Raw genomic sequence first — 21200 nt, forward strand, 5'->3', positions numbered from 1 at the left:
TAAAGTCAGTGTGGCAGGTGGCAGGGGCCCACCGTGCACCGTGATGGGCCATAGGAAGCTGGGTAGGCAGATGCCCTTGGCCTTGCTCCCACTGCTCAAGTGGCAAAGGAATGGCCAGGCCCTGCTCCTTTTCCTGCCTGAGCCCCCCCCTCCTCCTGCCCCGCCACACCCAGCTGACGGGTCTTCTTGCCCTGACTGGTTTCCCCTTCTACTGACTGTGCAAACCACATCCCTCATTCATTGACCCAGTCCCTACTGCACTCCAGGCACTGTGCAAAGTGCTGGGGATGCACAAAGGGACAAGTCACAATCCCAAGCTCACAGGTTTGGGGAAGGACGGTTGGAGTGACAGAGACAGACATGTAAATACAGTTACAACAGGACATGGTACCTGGTGTGCATAGAGTTGTGAAATGTCCACTGAGACAGGGAGGCAGTGGGGCATCCAGCATCCTGCCAGGCAGGGAAGATGCCACTGAGGAGCCACATTACAGCAGAACATTGAAGGGCAGTTAGGGGCTGGCTGGAGTGAGGAGGCAAAGGGTCCTTTTGGCACCAGGATAGCAGATGCAAAAGTGTGGTGGCCGGAAGGAGCCTGCAGTGAGCAGTGGAGGCTGATGGAGGGTCTTGGTGGGTGAGGTGGGAGGCCAGCAGGTGGGCTGGGCAAGACTAGGGAGGAATCTGTTCCTCCAGCTGGGGGACTGGAGTTCTATTGAGGCGAGAGCCTTTACGGTTTTTAAGGAGGCAGTAGATGCCACAGATTTGCTTTTGGAAAGGTCACTGTGGCAGTGTGGCAGTGTGAGGAGGTCAGGAGTGAAGAGTCAGGTGGTCTAATCCAAGGCAGTCCCTTCAGGAAAGAGAGGTCTTGGTGCACTCCAGGGATATTAAGGAAGGGAGGGAAGAATGAAGGATGCCTCCCAGATCAGGGGCCTGGGTTCTGGAGGCAAAGAGCAAAAAGTAGTTAACATATAAATGCCAGAAGTCCCTCAGAAGGCTGATGGACTTTGATATTCAGCAAGGGCTGAGAATCAGCATATTATCACCTGCTGTTGGCTGAATGGCTGAAGGCAATCCTCTAAGCACATAATCCTTTTATTGTTTACAAACCTTATCATTGATGTCTCTTTGCTTTGCTAAAGGTAAAATGTATATTCTAGTGAAAAGCTTTGGGTCTGGAGATTCAGAGAGCCATTCCGCAAGAGAGTAGGTTTCTGCCTCATTCCCACATGCATTCTGAATTTATATTTTTTGTCTAGTCTATCCATTTATGTGCAGCCCCTTCACCAGATCCTGAATCCTCACTGCAAAAGGTTGTGGCACCTGGGTGCCTGGTGGATGGAGATAGGGAACCTTGGGTGGGCATGCAGGGGCCTGTAGGTCGTCACTGCCTGCTCGCAGCAACTAGCCCCTCTCTCAGACTTTCTGTCCTTCCTGCTGACTGCTCAGCCTCCCAGGTTCTCCACGTTTAACTCACTTTTGCTTTCTGCTCCTTGCGCTCCAGTAGGTCACAAGCTGTTTGACCATTTTGCACCGCAGGGACATCACCAGGGTCCCGTTAAGACAAAAGGTGCTATGGGGTGAAGAGAAGCTTTAATGAGCCAAGGAAGAATGGAAAGGCAGGGGCCCGGACAAGAGGGAGGAAGCCAGCCAGGAAGGGACAGACAGAGTAGGCAAGAGGGAGAAAATATCAGAGATGAGGGCCAAAGAGAGAGGAACTCATATTTGCTGTGGGCCTTTGAGTGCATTTCTCATCTTAGTGTTGGCTCTTTAGTGGAGGCCTGAGCACAGCCAGTCTTACAGTCTCTGAATTTTGCTCTGAGGCCTTCATGTTCATGAGAGTTTGGCTAATAATGATTGGGCACTTGGATGACAAAGCCCGTGAGGTGGGGCTAAGGGTCAAGGGCATGGTGGTGAGCGAAGGGCACCCACATCCCCCGGGAAGGCTGCTGAAGGAGTGAACCATGTTTCCTTCTCTCAGGGGGAACCAGGAAGGCACTCAGTCAGGGGCTAAGTGGGGACTGGCAAAATCTGGCTCCCAGCTTGGGTATGGCCTCTGATCTATTCCCTACAAAGTGCTGGCGATACAGAAAGGGACAAGTCACTATTCCAAGCTTATGGTTTGTGGGAAAGAGAGGGTGGAATGACAGAGACAGACATGTAAGTACAGTTACAACTGGACACGTTGCCTGGAGTGCACAGAGTTGTTAATAGTGCAGCAGGTCAGGGAGGGGGTGGGGCATCCAGCAACCTGCCAGGCAGGGAAGATGCCCCTGAGGAGCCACAATGAAGCAGGGCATTGAAGGGCAGTTAGAGGCTGGCTGGGTGAGGTGGCGAACGATACTTTGGGCACCAGGACAGCAGATGCAAAAGCATGGTGGCCGGAAGGAGCCTTCAGTGAGCAGTGGAGGCTGCCTGAGGGTCTTCATGGGTGAGGTGGGAGGCCGGGAGGTGGGCTGGGCAAGATTGGGGAGGATTCTGCACATCCAGCTTGGGAATTAGAACTTTATTTGAGCCTGGGGCCTTTAAGAGATTTAAGCATGAAGAGGATGAGATAGGATTTGCTTATGGCAAGGTCACTGTGGCAGTGGGTGGGTGTGAGGGGAGAGAGGGGGGAGGGGAGGGTGGCCAGGACCAAGGCAGTGGCTTCAGGAAGGAGAGGCGTTGGTGCACTGGAGGGACATTAAGGAAGGGAGGGAAGGTCCAAGGACGCCTCCCAGGTCCCGGGCCTGGGTGCCTGTGGATGGAAATAGGGAACCTTGGGTGAGCATGATGGGGCTTAGACGCCATGGCTGCCTGCTGGCTGAAGTAGCCTCTCTCAGACCCCTGTCCTTCCTGCTGACTGCTCAGCTCCCAGGTGTCCATGTTCAATTCACTTTTGGTTTCTGCTCTTTGGACTCAGGTGAGTCACAGGGACTGGGGTAGGACTGAACCTCAGACATCATCCTGTGGAGACAGACTGCACGGGTGTCCTGTTAAAAGGCGACATGGAGGGAAGAGAAGCTTTAATGAGTCCAGGAAGAGTGGAAAGGCAGGGGCCTCGACAAGAGGGAGAAAGCCAGGCAGGCAGGGACAGAGTAGGTGAGAGGGAGAGAGTAAGAAATGGGAACAAAGAGAGAGGAGCTCATATTTGCTGTGGGCCTACTGTGTGCTTTTCCCATCTCAGGAGCATACTTAAATACCGAAGTGGAAATAACATCTCCACTCCCGGTGCCTGGGGCCCTGTGGGAATGTGGGTCAGGCTTGCCCCAATCTTCCCAGTTTTCACAAAAAGCCAGACATTCAGGTTTCCATGTGATATCACCTGACCTTGAAAATTTTTGGTAAAATACACATGAAATTTACCACCTTCACCATTTTCATGAGTACAGTGGAGTTGCATTCAGTGCCTTCACACTGTGGTGCAGCCATCACCAGCATCAGCTCCACAATGCAAACCTGCTCCTGACCTTGTAGATGTTGGCAACACATTCAAACCTTGGAAACCCAGAGAAAGTCCAGTAGACAGTGGTGTGGGCCCATGGGGGCCATTTCGTGAACTCTGCATCTATCACCTCATTGAGCCCACACATACCTCCTGGGGAGGCTGTGACTATGCCCCTTGCACAGATGAGGAAACTGACGCTGGAGAGTCAGACTCACGTGTCTGAGATCCCACAGCTGATGACAATGCAGAGCTGGGATCTGAGCTAGATTCAGTGTGATTCCCAAGCTGCGTTCTTTCTGGGACCACATGGCCTCCCAATCATGGTGGGAGTAGAGAGGTACAAATAAAATGGGAGGGAGTCAGGCTGAGGCAGGTGCTCTGGACAGAGACAGTGACACAGGAAGAGCGGGATAGGGCAGCCAAAGGTGTGTCCCTAGAGTCACCTGAGTGAGAGATTGGCTGGAACTTTTGGACCCACCCCACAGGCCTAGGCATAGCTAGTGTTGCCCCTGAACCCAGGCAGTGGGACAAGTGCCAGATGGACAATCTAACCTCGATGCTGATCTGTATCACCTCCACACCACCGGTGAAGGAGATGGTGTCCACGCGGTAGAAGGGCACGCGGTGTATGTAGTTCATAAAGAAGTTTCCATTCACCTTCACCTGTCAACAGGATCGCATATTTCAGGAGAGGTTCCCAGACCAGGGCGGGAAGCACACCTGAGCACTAGGACCCCGGCTTCTACAAATTAAGGCCTGTTTGGTTTGCACCTCCATCCCCTGTAGGTGGGGCCCAGCCTTCAGAGCTGCTCCAGGTACAGGAACACACATGTGATCCCAAATGCAGCCAAACCCAGTCACCACTTGGCTCTAGTTTGGCTTCTTAATTCTTGTTTGTTTATTGCTCTAGGTTTGTCTTTCTCAGCTCACCTGGGATGCCATTTCAATATGCGCATTTAAATGCCTAAAGTGCTCATGGGAGCAGAGGAGAGGGCACCTCAGGGTGCACACGGAGGCCTGGGAGCATCCCGTTCACACAGAGAAGCACAGACACAGCCATCCCTCTCCCCGGGCCCAGCAGCACTGCTCTGCCTGCAGAGCAATGACCACACCATGCAGCCCTGAGCCGCCCCTGGGCCTGCAGAAGGGCTGCCACAGCATCACCGACAACAAATGCTGTCAAGGACCTGGAGCGGGCAGCCTGCAGCAGAGGATGGCAGTCACCTGGAACCCGAGGCCTAAGAGCAGGTGGGGACTTACCTAGCTCTTATTTCCTGGTAACAGAAGCAACAGGTGCTCTGCAGCTGCAGGTGAGGGTGTGTAAGCTCCTCTTATCTGTATAATGGCATTGCCTGGGAAATTATTTACTGGCGTTTCTCCAGGCCCAATGGGGCAGGGGGACAGGCAGCAGGAGAGGGAGGGAGGAGAATCATGCTCACCAAAAATCCAGAGTTCTCCACCAGGAAGCTGATCTCAAAAGGAATTCCCATCTGGAAGGGATTTGTCATCATCCTATCCTCTGGCCCCCAGCGTCCTTTCTGCTTGGTGTTACAGGCCACGTACCCGCCCCCTTCAAACCGAGGGTTGAAGTGGAAGGCAATGTCATTGTCACTGAAGCCCGTCTGAAAGTTCACAGCAAAACTAGGTGGACGGAAATCAGACAGCGTTCTGGTTTATTCCCAATGGTAGGAGCAGGAGGGCCCGGCGCCTCTGCCTTCCGTGTGCGCCTGGCAACTTGCATACAACCTGCGTGGCAGGTGGCACCCATCCCACTGTGCTGCCTTCCTTTGTGTTTACCTAATTTGCACTAGTGTGTTTTTGTGTAATTACTGCATTTTGCCCTTTCCAGCGTGACTTTCCAGAAATAAGCAGGAACTGGGTAAAGAACAATGTGCACTCGAGCCTCAGGAAGCTTGGGTCTTGGAAACTGACTTCTCATTTGTGTGAAGATGCCAATCCAGGAACATGCCCAGAAGCAAGAGCCTCTCACGCCCGGTGGACAGTGGTTAGAAGCCAGCCCACGGCTGCTCAGTTGGGAAGGAAGAGAACAAATGGAGAGAACATGTGACATCGATGGGGTTTACCTACAAAGACGGTATACTGTATCTAGCAGGGGGGGCATCGTATGAATATTGGCTCTCCAGGCACGAGAACTTCCGGTATGTGTGTCTGTCCCTCATCGGAGGTTGGTGTGTGTCCCACCCTGACCCCCACTCATATGTTAGTTATTGGGGTGACTCTGAAACACACTACCTGGTGTCAAAGCACCCAGGGTGGGGCTGACTCCCTTTCTTTGGGGATGATTAATGAGGTGTTCAGAAAGCCTCCACAAAAGTAAATTTTAATTCCTTCCTCAGAAGGAAGCCCTCGCCTTCAAAACTTCCTTTGGGGATAGCTATGGCTCTAAGGAGAGGAATTAGAACAAAAGAACCTTCCCAGGAACCAGGCTCATGAAAGGGGCACAATACATGTTTGTTCTGCTCTTTCCCAGGCACATGTCCTAAAACCAGTCCCAATCCAAGGAGTCACTGTCTACTCCAAGCCTTCCCTGAACTCAGCAGGAGCATGGTTCATAGCCTGCGTCTTGGGGTCATTCTGGTGTCCCCAACTAATGCACAGCACTCAGGAAGCCCCCCACCCGCTTTTGTGTCTTCTGCATCCCCCACAGGGCCAGGCTCTGAACCAAGCCCAGAGGTGGCCCTAGATAGACATTCTATTCAATTCCTGCAGAGCCCCACCCAAATCAGGCAAGAGCCCTACACCTCCACACCACCTGGGCCTCAGCAGAAGGCAGCCAGGGCTGCTGGAGTATTACAGGGCTCTTGTACATCTGGCGAGATGTACAATCTCTTCCCTGTTCCCCAAAGTCCCCTCTTGGGTGGGAAACAGTGCTGAGATGTTTGTATTTTGAGATGACTTAGTATTTTCCAGGAAGGAACTTGAAACAGAAGGAGATCAAATTACATTTGATCTCTAGGGAGTTTGGCTCAGTGGATAAAGCATTGGCCTGGAGACTGAAGGCTCCCGGGTTCGATTGGAGTCAAGGGTACATGCCTGGGTTGTGGGCTCAGTCCTGGGTAGGGTGCGTGCAGGAGGCAGCAGATCAATGATTCTCTCTTGTCGTTGATGTTTCTATCACTCTCTCTCCTCTCCCTTTCCCTTTTCCACCCCAAAATCAATACAAATATATTTTTTAAAAATGACATTTGATGGCAAATTTAAATATTTTAAATACAACCAAGATTACTTTACCCAGCAAAGCTATCATTTAGAATTGAAGATCAGAATAAGAGCTTCACAGACAAGAAAAAGCTAAAGGAGTTCATCACCAACATACTAGTGTTACATGAAATGTTGAAGGGTATTCTTTAAGAAGAGGGGAAAAAAAGATAAAAATTAATATGAACCATTAAATTCCAATAAATAAATATCCACAAAAATCGAATCTAAAAATCAAAATAAATGAAAAGAAATCTAATGAACAAAATAAACTGATGAATAAAATAGAAACAGAGGCATGGAAACGTGGAAAGGACTGATGAATCTCAGAGAGGGATCAGGAAGAGATTAGCCAAAGACCTTATATGCATATATGCATTAACTATGGACACAAACAATAGCGTGGTGAAGGCTTGGGCGGGGTGGGAACTGGATGGAGGGTGGCAATAGAGGGGGAAAAGAGGAACATCTGTAATACTCTCAACAAAAAGATATTTTAATAAACAAATGGGACTACATCAAAAAGCTTTTGGCCGAAACCGGTTTGGCTCAGTGGATAGAGCGTCAGCCTGTGGACTGAAGGGTCCTGGGTTCGATTCCGGTCAAGGGCATGTACCTGGGTTGCAGGCACATCCCCAGTGGGGGGTGTGCAGGAGGCGGTGATCGATGTTTCTCTCTCATGGATGTTTCTGATTCTCTATCTCTCTCCCTTCCTCTCTGTGGGAAGTCAATAAAAAATATTTTTTTTAAAAAAAGCTTCTGTACAACAAAAGAAATCATCAACAAAACAACAAGAGAGCCCACTGCATGGGAGAACATATTTGCCAATGATATATCTGATAAGGGTTTAATCTCCAAAATTTATAGGGAACTCTGACAACTTAACAAAAGGAAGATTAACAATCCAATAAAAAAATGGGCAAAGGACCTAAATAGACACTTTTCCAAAGTGGACTTACAGAAGGCCAAGAGACATATGAAAACATGCTCAAAGTCACTAATCATCAGGAAGATGCAAATCAAAATGACAATGAGATACCATCTCACACCTTCAGAATGGCTATCAACAAATCAACAAATGACAAGTGCTGGTATTTCTGAAGCCCGTCTGACTTGTAACTCCACATGAGGATGCGGAGAAAAAGGAACCCTTGTGCCCTGCTGGTGGGAATGCAGACTGGTGCAGCCACTGTGGAAAACAGTATAGAGTTTCCTCAAAACATTAAAAATGGAACTCCCATTTGACCCAGTAATCTCATTTCTAGGAATATATCCCAAGAAACTAGAAACGCCAATCAGAAAGGATATATGCACCTCTATGTTCCTAGCAGCACAATTTACGATAGCTAAGATTTGGAAAACAGCCTAAGTGCCCGTTAGTAGATGAGTGGATTAGAAAATGGTGGTACATCTACACAATGGAATACTACGCTGCTGTAAAAATAAAGAACTCTTACCATTGGCAACAGCATGGATGGACCTGGAGAGCATTATGCTAAGCAAAAAGCCAGTCGGAGAAAGATAAATATCACATGATGTCACTCATTTGTGGAATATAATGAACAACATAAATTGATGAACAAAAATAGATCCAGAGACATAGAAGCATTGATCAGACAATCAAACCTCAAAGGGAATACAGGGGAGGAAGTGGGAGGGGCATAAGAGATCAACGAAAGGACTTGTATGTGCGCATATAAGCATAACCAATGGACACTGACAGTAGGGGGGTGGGTGAGGGCATGTGCAGGGGTTTGGGGGCAACTAGGGAGAGGTCACTGGGGAGAAAAGGAGACATATGTAATATTTTAAACAATAAATATTTTATATTAAAAAATTTAGAGATAAAAAAAGATTTCCACATCAGTCAAATGAGGGCTTTGACATGAATGGAGGCAGTTATGGGAAATAAAGGAGGCATCATTTTTGCATCTCTGGGTCTTCCTGAGCAAAATTCGATCCTTGCCCATGATCTGCCCCGGGGCTGGCCTTAGACTATGAGCTCCCTGTGTCTATGGGGAATCTATGTTCATGGTGTCCACATTCTACTGGCAGACGGCAGGGGTCCCATGCAGTGTTGGCAGGGGCCAGGCCCTACACATCCAGTATCCCCAGCCAGGCACAGGCGGCTTGGAGAGTGTCGGGTGAACCACCCTGAGCAGACAGTTGACATTTTGCTAAGGGTCAAGGCTGGAGAGAAATAACACTCCCAGGTACCTGCTTCCACAGGACGGAAGAAACATCCCTTTGACAGTGATCTGATGTCCATACTGGAGGCCCCCTGGTGTGGCCCTAGAGAAGGGGACGACCTGCAGGGAGAAGAAGGCAGTCAGTTAGGGCCCTGCTCCTTCTGCCCATCCCTCTGGCACTTGCTAGTGGCCGACCTGGTGTGTCGGGCAACATGTCAGGAGCCAGATTCAGCTGTAAATTGGGCATCTGGAGTCTCAGTCTCATGAATCTTCCCACCTGTGAGGAAGCCGACTTGGATCCGGGGAGTTACACGTTCATTCTGAGACTGATAAGGAGACCGCTGGGCTCTGAGACAATGTAACCCAGAGCTGACCTCTCTTAAGGGGAAGTAGCAGCTTTCAAGAGGAGGAAGTAGCATGAACATGGCCCTGAGAGGGGAAGAAATCAGGGTAGAGAGAGGGGCTGCTGGACCACAGGCCAGGCCCTTAGCACAGGCCCCAGGGCCCTGGTTGAAAACTCAGAAACCCAAGGGACCAAAGAGGCCACCAGCCTATTTATTCGAAAGGATAAACCTTCTGCCCCCTGAGAAGGCCAAGAGGAAGGCATCCTCCTGCCCATCCCACCATAGAACAGTGTGACCATGACCTTTGCCCTCCCAGCCACTGGAGGTAGCACCTGGATGCTCTGTATCCTCTCCTGCTCCTGCTCCCCAGTCCCTCCCCAGGCCCTGGCCATCTCCGAGGCCCCAGTGAGGTGTCTGCACTCCTCCTGGGCCCCATAGAGCCCGTTTTGTCCAATGCCCTTCCCGGGCCACTTGAAAGGACAATGGTTATGGTGAGGCTTGCATTGTTTTAGAGCCAGGCATCATCCATGTTTGGAGCCTAATTCTGCTGCTCGTTTCCTGGGTGACCTCAGGAAGCTCATGTCACCTCTTTTGCCTCAGTTTCCTCATCTGTAACATAGGGGCACATCTTACCTTCTGGGTAAGATAAATTATTTAGTGAGAAAAAGTCTGAGGAAGAGACTGACACATAGTAGGTGTCTCTACCGCACCCTTCCCTCCTGGTCTCTCTGAGCAAAATTCCAAATTGGTTTCTTCATGACTTGTAAGCTAACCTCCAGGATGCCTGTCATCTGATGTGCTCTTACCCTGCATTAACCTAGGAGATAGCTTCCAGCTCCTAGTCAATCTTCACATTTATCTAGTAGTGAATGTCTTCTCTTCTCCTTTAAGCCAACTCCCTACAGAACTGAAATGCTTATAGGAGCCAGGCAGGGGATGTGTAGGAGGGAGATTGTCAGGTAGGGGCAATAGGGAGTGGCAGAGACCATGACAAAGTAGACACCATCTCTCTCATCCAAAGGGACAGTGTCCTCTCAGCTCTAACCTGGACGAATTAATTAATTTAGATGGATTAACCCCTCTGTGGGTCAGAGCTTGCTCTCAGCTGCTGGCCAGGCCTGGAGGCTGAGACTCTTTCCCCATCTTCCTCTCTGGAGGCCCAGTGTCCCCAGCGGGCACCCAGCCACAGCTGGCACAGGGGGCTCACTGCAGGGCCAGTGGGAGCCTTTCAGGCAAAGAGGCTGCTGCCTCAAGGGTTCTGAGGTGCTTCTGGGCCCATTTCCCTGGCTGTTCCTAGTTATCCTGGCAACAGCTCTGGCCATTATCAGGGTCACCCCTACAGATGAGGAAACTGAGCATAGAAGGTCTGGTAACTTGCCTAAAGCCACCCAGCTGGTCAAAAATAGGGTGGTGTGTGGGTCCCAGCACCCATGCTGTGAAGCCCCACACAGGCTGCTTCTCATGATGAAGCACAGACATCCTGGATCCTGGCTCCCTGAGGGCTTCCCGCCCCCCCCCCACCCCCTCCCGCCCCCCCACCAAACAGAGAGTCCTGTCCTGCGTGTGGTTCCAGCGTCCACCCTGGCCCCTGAGAGTCGGGGCCAGATGAGGCCGGCGGGGTTTGCCAAGGAATGGGGCTGAGGCCCCCAGGGCAGGTGCTCATGGAGTTCAGCTGATCAGCGGGACAGCCGGGATGTGCGATCTTCCTGGCACTCTTTGGAGAAGAGGGAGGTCACTCCTGACTGCTGGGAATCACTGCGTCACCCGGGGGAAGTGACCATGTGGGGTGGGCAGCTGTGTTTGGTGCCTGTAGGGTCTCCACGCAGCGTCCTTTTTGTCTGACACCAAAGCCCTGGTTGGGTTTTTGTTTGTTTGTTTGTTTTATCCTCACACAATGATATGTTTTTTGATTTTAGAGAGGAAAGGAGTGAGAGATAGAGATAGAGATAGAGATAGATAGAGATAGAGATAGATAGAAATAGAGATAGATAGAGATAGATAGAGAGAGAGAGAGAGAGAGAGAGAGAGAGAGATCCCTTGCCTCTGAATGCACCCGGATAGAGGACCAATCCCGCAACCTTTCGGTGATCAGGATGACACTCCAACCAACGGAGCCACCGGCCAGGGCACCAAGGCCCTGTTTGAACTCTCTGCTGCCCCTGCGGGATTTCCCTCTGATTTGTATAATTACTAGTAGCTTTTGAACCCAAGGATAGAAAAGTACAAACCAGTCACCATGATAAGCAAGTGCCAGGGCCTAGGAGGTCTGGGATCCTCCATCTTACAGACAATGAGCCTAAGGTGACACTTCTGATCCTGAGCCCGTCCCCCACCCACCCCCTCCCCCCTCCCCCCCCCCCCCTACACACACACACTTGAAGCACCAACGGGGTCTGGCCCACTTTCTGCAGCTCCACCTCCAGAGCCTTTTCAAGGTGAGTCCACGCCAGGGCCCCTTGCCCAGGGGGGTTGGAGTGGAGGCCCAGGCAGCTTCCCCCTCAGCGCCGTGCTGCCGCCCACCCGCCTACCCCGTGCCCCACTAGGAAGGGCCCTATCACTCCACCGCCCCGGCTCTCGGGGAAACTGTTTGCCGAGGCTGGGAGAGGCTTCCACGGGCCAGTCCAGGGCACAGTGACCTCCTGGGCCTGGGGCTGCCACCTGCCTGCCTTCCCCCATTACTGCTCTCCCTGTGGGCACCTCCCCTTCTGGGGTAAATCAAGGCCCCTCCTCCTCGACCATCTGGGACGTCTGGGAAGTGGCCTCGACGCCTCTGAGCCTCAGGTTCCCATGGATGGCGTGGGGATAATAAAGCTCAGAGGGTTTACCCAGCCACCCAGACAGGCCCACACATGGGAAAAGGTGGGAAAGGCAGCCCTTTGCATCCCACACTGCAGGGCCGCCCCTCCTCTCTCACTCCCCAGAGGGCCCCTCTGCACACACCCTGGACCTGACCTTGACAACTCACCCCCCAGGGAGCAGACCCCCCCTCAGGAGGTCTTCCCTGCTGCCCCCAGACTCCTAATCATGCGCAACGCTTCAAAGGCCCCCACCGCTTGCCAGGCACCATGAAAACACCCTAGATATGCTACCTGCATCCTTACCCAATCCTGGGAGGTGGCTCAAGGATTACCCCTATTTTTCAGATGTCGAAACTATGGCCCAGAGAGGAAAAAGCAGCTCGCCTGAGGTCACCGAGCTAGGAAACGGCTGAACCCAGGAAGGCCATCTCCTAAGTCAGTGCCCAAGCCGGGCTGCTGGGCTCCCCGGGAAGTCCCTGCTGGCCTCCCCTTTCATTCCAACAAAGCCCCACTCCCCCAGGGCTGACCAGCGCCCTTCTCCCCTCAGCACCCAGGACAGGTTGGGCGCCCAGAGGGAGCTCTGTCACCATCTGTGCAATGCCCCAATGCGGGTGATTATCATCCCTTGGTCCTGAGAGGCAGGTGAGGCCGGCCTGGGGCAGAGGTTGTGACAGAATTGCCCCATCGGGCATGCCTACCCCCACGCACCCTCTGCCACCCCAGCCTGGTTTCCTCAGAGACCCAGAGCGGCTTCCTTGGCTCAGCCGAGTACCATCACCTGTGCCCACTGCCTGGGAACTCACTGGGTTCACGACAGAAAGCTGGTTACAGATGAAGGCCATCTCTCCACCACCTCTGTGGTCCCTGCTGCTCCTCACACCAGCCAGGCAGTTCCCTGCACTGGGAAGGACTATGAAACAAAACAAAGCTATTTGGCTGTTATTCAATGGGGAGGAGCCAGGAGCAAGAGGACATGGATTTAGAGAAAGAGAAAGGGTGTTACAGAAAAAACCGGACCAGAACCAAACAACGCTCTGAGAGTTTGGAGTTACACTTTATTCACCGTGGCGGGCTCAGGGAAATGAATCCAAATCTAAGCAAAGCTACAAGCAGAACTTCCCTTTTTATAGAAGAGCCAGCCCTTTGTGTGCTTGCTGGCGGTGGCCTTGAAAACTATACAGTTTTATCCAATTAAAAAATGCACCTGGCATGGCATTGGATGTATCTAGTCTCTGGCCTACAAGGTCAGATAGCTAAGTTTATCTCCCCCACTATTCAAGCAGGCTAGAGAGCAAAGTTACTTTTTCAGAATAAGAGGCCGTCCAAAGAATAGCAGAGAATTCTAAACAGTAGTTTTACAGAATAGGGGTTTTCCTTCACATTCCCCTCCCTTGTTCCACAAGCTTTCCAGCCTTGTGGTACAACAACCACGGGATGTTAAGGTGAACAGGGGCGCGATCTTTTACTACTTCCTGCTGAAAAAGGGCGACGTCCAAGGGGTAACATCCCATTTCTTCCTCTTGGAGAGGTTTGTAGGGAATTCTTCTCACTTGTAGGACCATTTGAAGTTTAAAGGCATCTAGATGGGATGAGATAAAGCGAGTTAACAGAATTAGAAGACATGGTCCTAGGATTATGGCCATGAGTAGCATTAACAGTTGTCCTGTTAATGGAAGGAGCTATTTTTAGATCCCCCACCCCCATATGCAGCTCAGGTCTTAGATAACTTCTGTTTTATTCATCTTGTTCCTTTTTTTGTGTGTAGGAAGTAGTAATTTTATGGTGCTTCTGTATTCCAGCAAGGGTAGAAGAGTTCTCCTCCTGGGACTAGCCTCGGGTTCCTGCGGCACTCATAAAAAGACAAAATGAGAATTACTAGAAAGATAAAAACAATGATTATCCAGAAATACCAGAGCATTTTGCCTTTAGAGAAGATAAGAAACGAAGTGTAAGGAAGAATTCAGCAGGGTGTTCTTTGAATCCTTTGGAGCAGGTTGATTAGCCAGGTTCGTTGTCTTCTTGAGGGTGATCTGCAGCGGGTGTGTCTGGTCAGAGGTCACCTTCCAGTCACGCTCCTTGCTGTCCTGGGCACAGAAGGAGCTGGGCTTGTGACCTGGCAGAGACAAACTATAACAAATGGTCCGGTGGAAGGGAAAGAAAACATTTCAGTTTTAACAACCTCTATTGAAATAGGATTTTTCTCCTTAAAATTCCTTTACGGTTATCAAAAAGCCAAATCAAGATTAATTTATCTACTGTATTCAATTTGGCCTGATGTTTGCATAAACACAACAAGAATGGTAACTGACTACCTTTGCTGGAATCTCATGGTTGAATCTTAATGTGCCCCGTAGGGCCAGGAAGCCAAGCCATCCAGCTGCCATCAGGCCTGCCTGCAGGACCTGCTGAGTTAGGTGAATCCCTCACCTGTAGCAACTCCACCTGAGCCCATGCTCTAGGCTTTAAGGCCCATCTCAGTAGCCTTCCTACTCGTTGTGGCCCAGAGTGTGTGGGGGTTCCGCAGGGACGCAGAGGCGTCCTTATTGCTCCCCTTCTACTCTGACCAACTGCCAGTGATGGTAGGGCATGGGCCTGACGCTCTAGCACCAGCTATCTTCAGGGCTCCCAAGAAGGATACCAGGCTTTTCCCGTGGCACTCTTATTGGCTTCAAGTCTTCAGAGTCCAGACAGGTCTCTTTAAAACATGATACTCCAGTCAAAGTTTTCCATTAATAAAACCACTATTAGGAACTAGTCTTATTGAATATATGCAAAGAAATGTATTGCCATGATTTATTAAGCATTGCCAAATTTCAGAGGAATTATATAAGGAGAAAAACATACTGATCTGATATGCTCGAAGATTTTCTGATTTTCCTTGCCAGTCCCTTTTCATGGACTCTTTAGAGTAATATAACTGTCTTCAAATGGCAAGAAGAAATTTATAATATGTCTATATTCAAATAGATAGTTATAGCTCCCCCTGTAGTAGGGCTCCCTTCACTTGACTTGTTTTCTCAGAACGGTCTAAAGGAGCTCTATTTCCTTACAGGGTCTCACATGTCACAGGACCTCACAGGGTCTGTAATTTCTGTAACAGAGGGCTACTATTTACCCCTTTACTATTTCCTTCTGTTTCAAACAGGCCTTCCCCAGTTTCCTACAGTTGAGGTTTGTACCACTTCTGACATGGGCATGGTCACACAGGCCTGCAAGACAGTATATAGGCTGCCAACTGTTAACTGTCTCTTAATAGAGACCAAAATCTGATGGGTATTCTTCTTTACCCAGTTGGGCACCTGCCCTCTTGTCAGCTAGATACCCTTTACTTTTCGGGTTCACCCCACATAGTCCCTTTCTAGGACAGTTAACATATGGCCATAACAATGGCCTATAGTATGGGAAATTGAACACTTGCCAGTTACTCCCAAAGACTACCAAGGACTGTAGACCAACACAGGTCTATAGCAACTGCTGACAGCTACATTCAAACCTGCAAGAGAATCAAAGGTTAATACAACATATTAATACAATGAAATATAATATTGGCAGCATGGCCGCTTCAGGCAGCTAAATCTTCTGCTACTACACATGAGATATGGCAGGGCTATATAAACATCTTAGGGAGGTGACTAAAGTCTACTCTTGACCTTCCTATATAAAGCAAAATTGTCCTTGTCTCTTTGGAGCCATGTCCATGAAGATACAGGCATCATCTAAGTTTATTATACAGTTTTCTGTAGGCCACTGTTAGAGCCGTGCATTGCAGCCAGTTCTTCTTTTTAGCTATAAACACAGTCTGTCCAATTTTTTTAAAATGTATTCTGGCACAGGAGAAGGTTGTTTGCTGCACAGAGGCCGCTAACCTCTACATAACTGGGCTCAGACATCTGCCCAGCAAACTGCAGTTTATAAGTTCAATATGCAGCCTCCAGTTCTCCTAATCCAAGGAGGTTTCGGCCAGTCTCTAAATCAGACTCCTCCTCTCTTGGAGAATTTCAAAGTTTTGATGGCTTCTGTGCTTTCGAATATGGAGAGGAGCCCTGGCCGGTTTTTTCTCGGTGGTTAGAGCGTCAGCCCACGGAGCCAAGGGTCACAGGTTCCATTCCCAGTCAAGGGCAGGTACCTCCAGTGCAGGTTCAATCCCCAGCCCCAGTTGGGGTGTGTGTGGGAGACAACCAATTGATGTTTCTCTCTCACATACCCCCTCCTTCCCTTTCACTCTGAAAATCAATGGGGGAAAAATATCCTCCTGTGAAGATTTAAAAAAACACAAAACAGAGAGAAGAGAAGTCTATTCCAAATGACATGGAGGTCAGGGTAACATTAAATGAACTGCCTTTAACTGGCTTCAGCACCGAGTTAAGGGAAATGATTAAACAGAGACTAGCAAGATAGGCTGGGTCCAAAGAGTAGATTGGAAAGTAGAGCAGAGGGGACAATGAACTTACCTGAAGTCAAGCAGGTCCCTGCAATGTGCTCTTACTCAAGCCTGAATGAACAGTTAAAGGCCAGATAGGTGCCATGTTGGTGGAAGGTGCCCAAGTTCACACACAGATTGGTACCTCTGTTCCTTCTTGAGCCTTGTCTACATGCACTAGAATTTGCAAAGACTGACTTCTTTGAGATGCTCCTATAAACTGAGGTCACCTGCACCATTGGCCCACCCTCCATCCCCATTGTATCCCTGAGTCAACTAGAATGGAACCAGTTGAAGGTGCAGACAGCACATTTGGAGCAGAAAGGAGGGCAAGGAAGGGAAATTCTTTGCTGTCCTCTCCAGCAGCAGGGACACCAGGGTCGATGCCATCACTGATGGGGACCTGGACCCAGTGGAACTCTCATTCCTTGCAGATTGGAGTGTGAAATAACACAACCTTAAAAAACAACTCAAGAGAGATGAACACAGACATTCACGACAGCCTCACTCCCATAGGTCCAAACTGAAAACCACACAAGTGTGCACCAGCAGGAGAAAGGAGGAACACGTGATGGTGCTCGTAACATGGAAGGGCCCCAGCAACCAAAAGGAGCTGTGGCACAGGAAACCTCGGTGACCTCAGATTGGACAATGAACCTGGGAGGGCATGAGGGAGTCTTCTGGGAGCTGAAAATTGTTAGGTTTAGCTGATGATGTGGGCTATGAAAGAATTCACAACTAAGGGAACAGATGCAGTGAGGACATTTATTTCACTTTCCAAGGGAGGAGAGGGTCAGGTATTGCTAGTCAATACAGGGCAGGGAACAAGGAGTAGCTTCTGCTTTTAAAGAGCAAGCAATTGCAGTTGCTAAGCAACAAGGAAGCGGGAGGTAGGTGGGAGATTGTGTTGAAGTTGAGCAGATACCAGGCGGGTGGTCTTAAAAAGTTAGTTTGTTTGCTTTCCAGGAGATAGTCCGTCAGATGTCCCAAGGAGGTGACTTATCATGCTTAGAGCAAATGCTATAGAGTTCAAAAGAGGCTTCTCTGAAAGGGGAGGAGGGTTGGGAGCTTTCTACTAACTAGAGCAGGGGTGGGCAAACTTTTTGACTCGAGGACCACAATGGGTTCTTAAACTGGACCGGAGGGCCAGAACAAAAGCATGGATGGAGTGTTTGTGTGAACTAATATAAATTCAAAGTAAACACCATTACAGAAAAGGGTACGGTCTTTTTTTTTTTAGTTTTATTCATTTCAAAGGGGCCGGATTCGGCCAGCGGGCCGTAGTTTGCCCAGGGCTGAACTAGAGACTCCTTGTTGTGAATTATCCCTGGATTGTGGAAACAGCAGGTAGGAGGAGGATGCAAGAATGGAGCTTGAGAGTAGCTTATCTTGTCCCACAGGTTGAACAGAGGAGCCAACAATCTTGGGGTTTAATTACCAGGTGCTTCTCATAAATGTGGAAGGCCACAGCAAAGAAAAAGAGGCTTTTTTTCTGTCCTTACAGAAGTTTGCTGGAACTTGGTCTGGTTGGTGGTCATGTTACAGAATTTATCAGGTGACCGAAAAGTATACAGGAGTACTTGGAGACATAGGAAGAAACAATTTATTTTCAGATGTTGTGCATGTACTAGTACAATGACTCAGGGGAGACTGTTTCTCTCCAAATCCTGAGCAAACCAATATGGAGGAAGCTTTCCCTTTATAACCTTTTGGTTTCTTTGTGCCCCAGATATGGATTGCACTTCCCGACCTTTCATGGGCTTTGCAAAAGGCCCCGTGTGTTGTGATGGGGGCCATGAGACCACACCTAAAGACCTGGCCTGGCACCAGCACTGATAACCCCCTCTGGGATTTGTGTATTTGTTCATGGTTTGTGGCCTCTGTAAAATGGGAGTACTTAGGTAAACAGGTCTTGCAAGACCAGATAATGGAGGAAGGAGCAGCGACTAGACCAGTGGTTCTCAACCTTCCTAATGCCATGACCCTTTAATACAGTTGCTCATGTTGTGGTGACCCCCAATTTCATTGTTACAAATTGAACATAATTAAAGCATAGTGATTAATCACAAAAACAATATGTAATTATATATGTGTTTTCCAATGGTCTTAGGAGACCCCTGTGAAAGGGTCGTTCGACCCCCAAAAGGGTTCGCGACCCACAGGTTGAGAACCGCTGATCTAGAGCATTCGCAGCCGCTGGCTCAGGCAAGAAGAGATCCTGGCGCAATGCGGACGTTCACAGTGGTCCCCCGGGCGGCAGAAAGCACTGATATCCCGCCCTATGTGCTTAAGTGTCTGAGCAATGGCTTGTGCAGCAGGCTCCCTGCCCACTGTGTGGAGTGCAGGACGAACTTCTGTGTCTACAAGAAGCCTGTCACCTTCGACTGCACAGTCAAACCTTCCCTTACCTGTGTTGGTCAGTAACTTACAGTTACTCATGGTGTGGTGACCCCAATTCCACAAATTAAACATAATTAAAGCATAGTGATTAATCACAAAAACAATATGTACTTATATATGTGTTTTCCGATGGTCTTAGGCGACCCCTGTGAAAGGGTCGTTCGACCCCAAAAGCACTTCGTCATCAACATGACTTGCCGATTTTGCTGGCAGCTCCCGGAAACCGACTACCAGTGCTCCACCTCCACCAGCTGCATGACAGGGACCTGTCCTTGGTAGCACTACACCGCCAATTGCAGGGTGCGGGACCATGTGCATGGCCTGGGTCACCAGACGTTTCCCAAGATGCTGTATTGCAACTGGACCGGCGGCTAGAAGTGGTTCACGGCCCTGGTTGTGAGCATCACCTTCGGTGGCTTCGGCGCGGACCGGTTCTACCTGGGCCAGTGGAGAGAAGGCCTCGGCAAGCTCTTCACTTCGGCGGCCTGGGGATATGGTCACTGATCCACATCCTGGTGACTGGAGTCGGCTACCTGGGGCCAGCAGATGGCTCCCTGTACATTTAGCAGCGATCTGTGCTTCGTGGGGAGCGGCACCTAGAAGGCCTTGGCCCGGAGGAAATGATGTCGCGAGTGACATATTTGTATGTTTTTAATGTACAGCTTCTGTACGTGGCCTGCCTTGATGAAGGTAAAATTAAAAAGAGAAAAAACACTGAACCATGTTTCTCTGGAATTCAGTTTCATTTGCCTGAAATGTATTTTTTCCTGTGAAAAAACTTGGACTCAATTAAACTGGAGGAACAAACTCTGCCGTGACTGGAAATCAATTTCGTCACCGTGACTTCCATTTTCTGTTGCTTAAGTCGAAGTGCATCGCTCACATCTCGGCCTGGACGGGACAGGCCTGCAGGAGCCTTTCAGCTGTGATGCGGGAAGTGGGCCGGTTTATTCTTTAGCCCAATAAGGGACCACCTGCACTTAGTGCTCCGTGAGTTTTGCAATGTCCTGTGTATCTCTGGTCTTCGTCTGTGACTGTTTAACGTGAACTAGAGCTTTCATGCCTGACGGCTGTGGTTTCAACTTGATTAGTAATATAAAAGGTTGTGGGAGGACTGAAGAATTAATAAAGTTATAACTGGCTTTAAGAAAAAATTTTTAAAAAAGGACCACATGCTAACCTGACTAGCTCAAGGAAGGCCTGCATGGCAGCCTAGCAAACTCAGAGACCTGAAGTAGCCACAAAGAATGGTCTGAAATTAACATTTTTTAAGTTAAAAATCAGTTTATGGTGGGAAGTCATGTCGTAGGCTGGCACCTCACCTGGGAAGATCAACAGTTTATTTGGACTGTAATGCCCCAGGGATATACAGAAAGTCCCACCTATTTCTCCCAGATATTAAAGCTGATTTAAATTTCCTAAAGTTTCCAACCTAATCCAGCATATAGATGATTCATGTTCTAGGACATTACTAGACTCTCCAAAGGACACAACTTACCTACTGCAGCAGCTAGCTATAAAAGGACATAAGGTCTCGAAGGATAAGGTTCCATTTTGCTTACCTCAATAAAATGCTTTGGCCATCTCATATCTAAAGATGGGCTACTGATTCACCCTGAAAGACTTCGAGGAACCCTATCTTTCCCTCTTCCAAAAACAAGAAAGCAGCTTGGAGGATTCCTGGGGTTGACTGGATATTGAAGAAATTGGGTTCCAAACTTTTTATTGATAGCCAGCCCAGTGGTTCTCAACCTTCCTAATGACGTGACCCTTTATTACAGTTACTAATGTTGTGGTGACCCCAATTTCATTGTTACAAATTAAACATAATTAAAGCATAGTGATTAATCACAAAAACAATATGTAGTTATATATATATATGTGTTTTCCAACGGGGTTGCGACCCACAGGCTGAGAACCACTGGCCCAGCCTCTATAGGCCCTATTCAAGTCAGACCAACCCGCTCCAATCCAACGGAGCCCTGCAGGGAAACAAGCTGAAGAGGCTCTCAAGGAAGTACTGTCTGAAGCTCCTGCTCTGGGGCATCTGAGCTATACACCTCCCTCCTTCCCTTTCACATATGAAAGTAATGGAAATACTTTAGGAGTTCTGACTCAGAAACATGGAGATCACCACAGACCTATAGGGCATTATAGGCAGCAACCAGACTCAGTGGCAAAAGGGTTGCCACCCTCCCCAGCTGTAGGAGGTCAATCTCTGCTACAGCCACGCTATGTGAACAGACAGAAGAGAAGGTTATGGGCTCTCCTTTAAGTATTTATGTTCCTCATCTGTTGAATCTCTGCTGAATCTCAGATTGGGCTGTTCAGAAGATTCTTGAGGCCAGGAAGCCCAACCAACGACACGTCATCAGACTTCACCTGAGATACCTATAGATTTGGGTA

General features: G+C 49.3%; 1 protein-coding gene and 1 pseudogene across 2 annotated transcripts; one reads left to right on the forward strand and one right to left on the reverse strand.

The window, feature by feature from the left end:
* Positions 1-2931: 2931 nt before the first annotated feature.
* Positions 2932-12816, reverse strand: LOC308531838 (galectin-9B-like; the record flags this gene model as incomplete). Its single annotated transcript, XM_081108942.1, has 5 exons — positions 2932-2943; positions 3977-4087; positions 4864-5065; positions 8861-8952; positions 12778-12816. The coding sequence occupies 5 exons, from the start codon at positions 12814-12816 to the stop codon at positions 2932-2934; spliced, it is 456 nt and encodes a 151-aa protein (XP_080965068.1).
* Positions 12817-16498: 3682 nt separating this feature from the next.
* Positions 16499-19360, forward strand: LOC308531839 (TM2 domain-containing protein 3-like; annotated as a pseudogene). The gene is made up of 3 exons: positions 16499-16511; positions 18541-18814; positions 18950-19360. The product of its transcript is annotated as a TM2 domain-containing protein 3-like (transcript).
* Positions 19361-21200: the final 1840 nt, after the last annotated feature.

Source organism: Myotis nattereri, assembly GCF_964212035.1.
Source record: "Myotis nattereri genome assembly, chromosome: 16".
Lineage (NCBI taxonomy): Eukaryota > Metazoa > Chordata > Mammalia > Chiroptera > Vespertilionidae > Myotis > Myotis nattereri.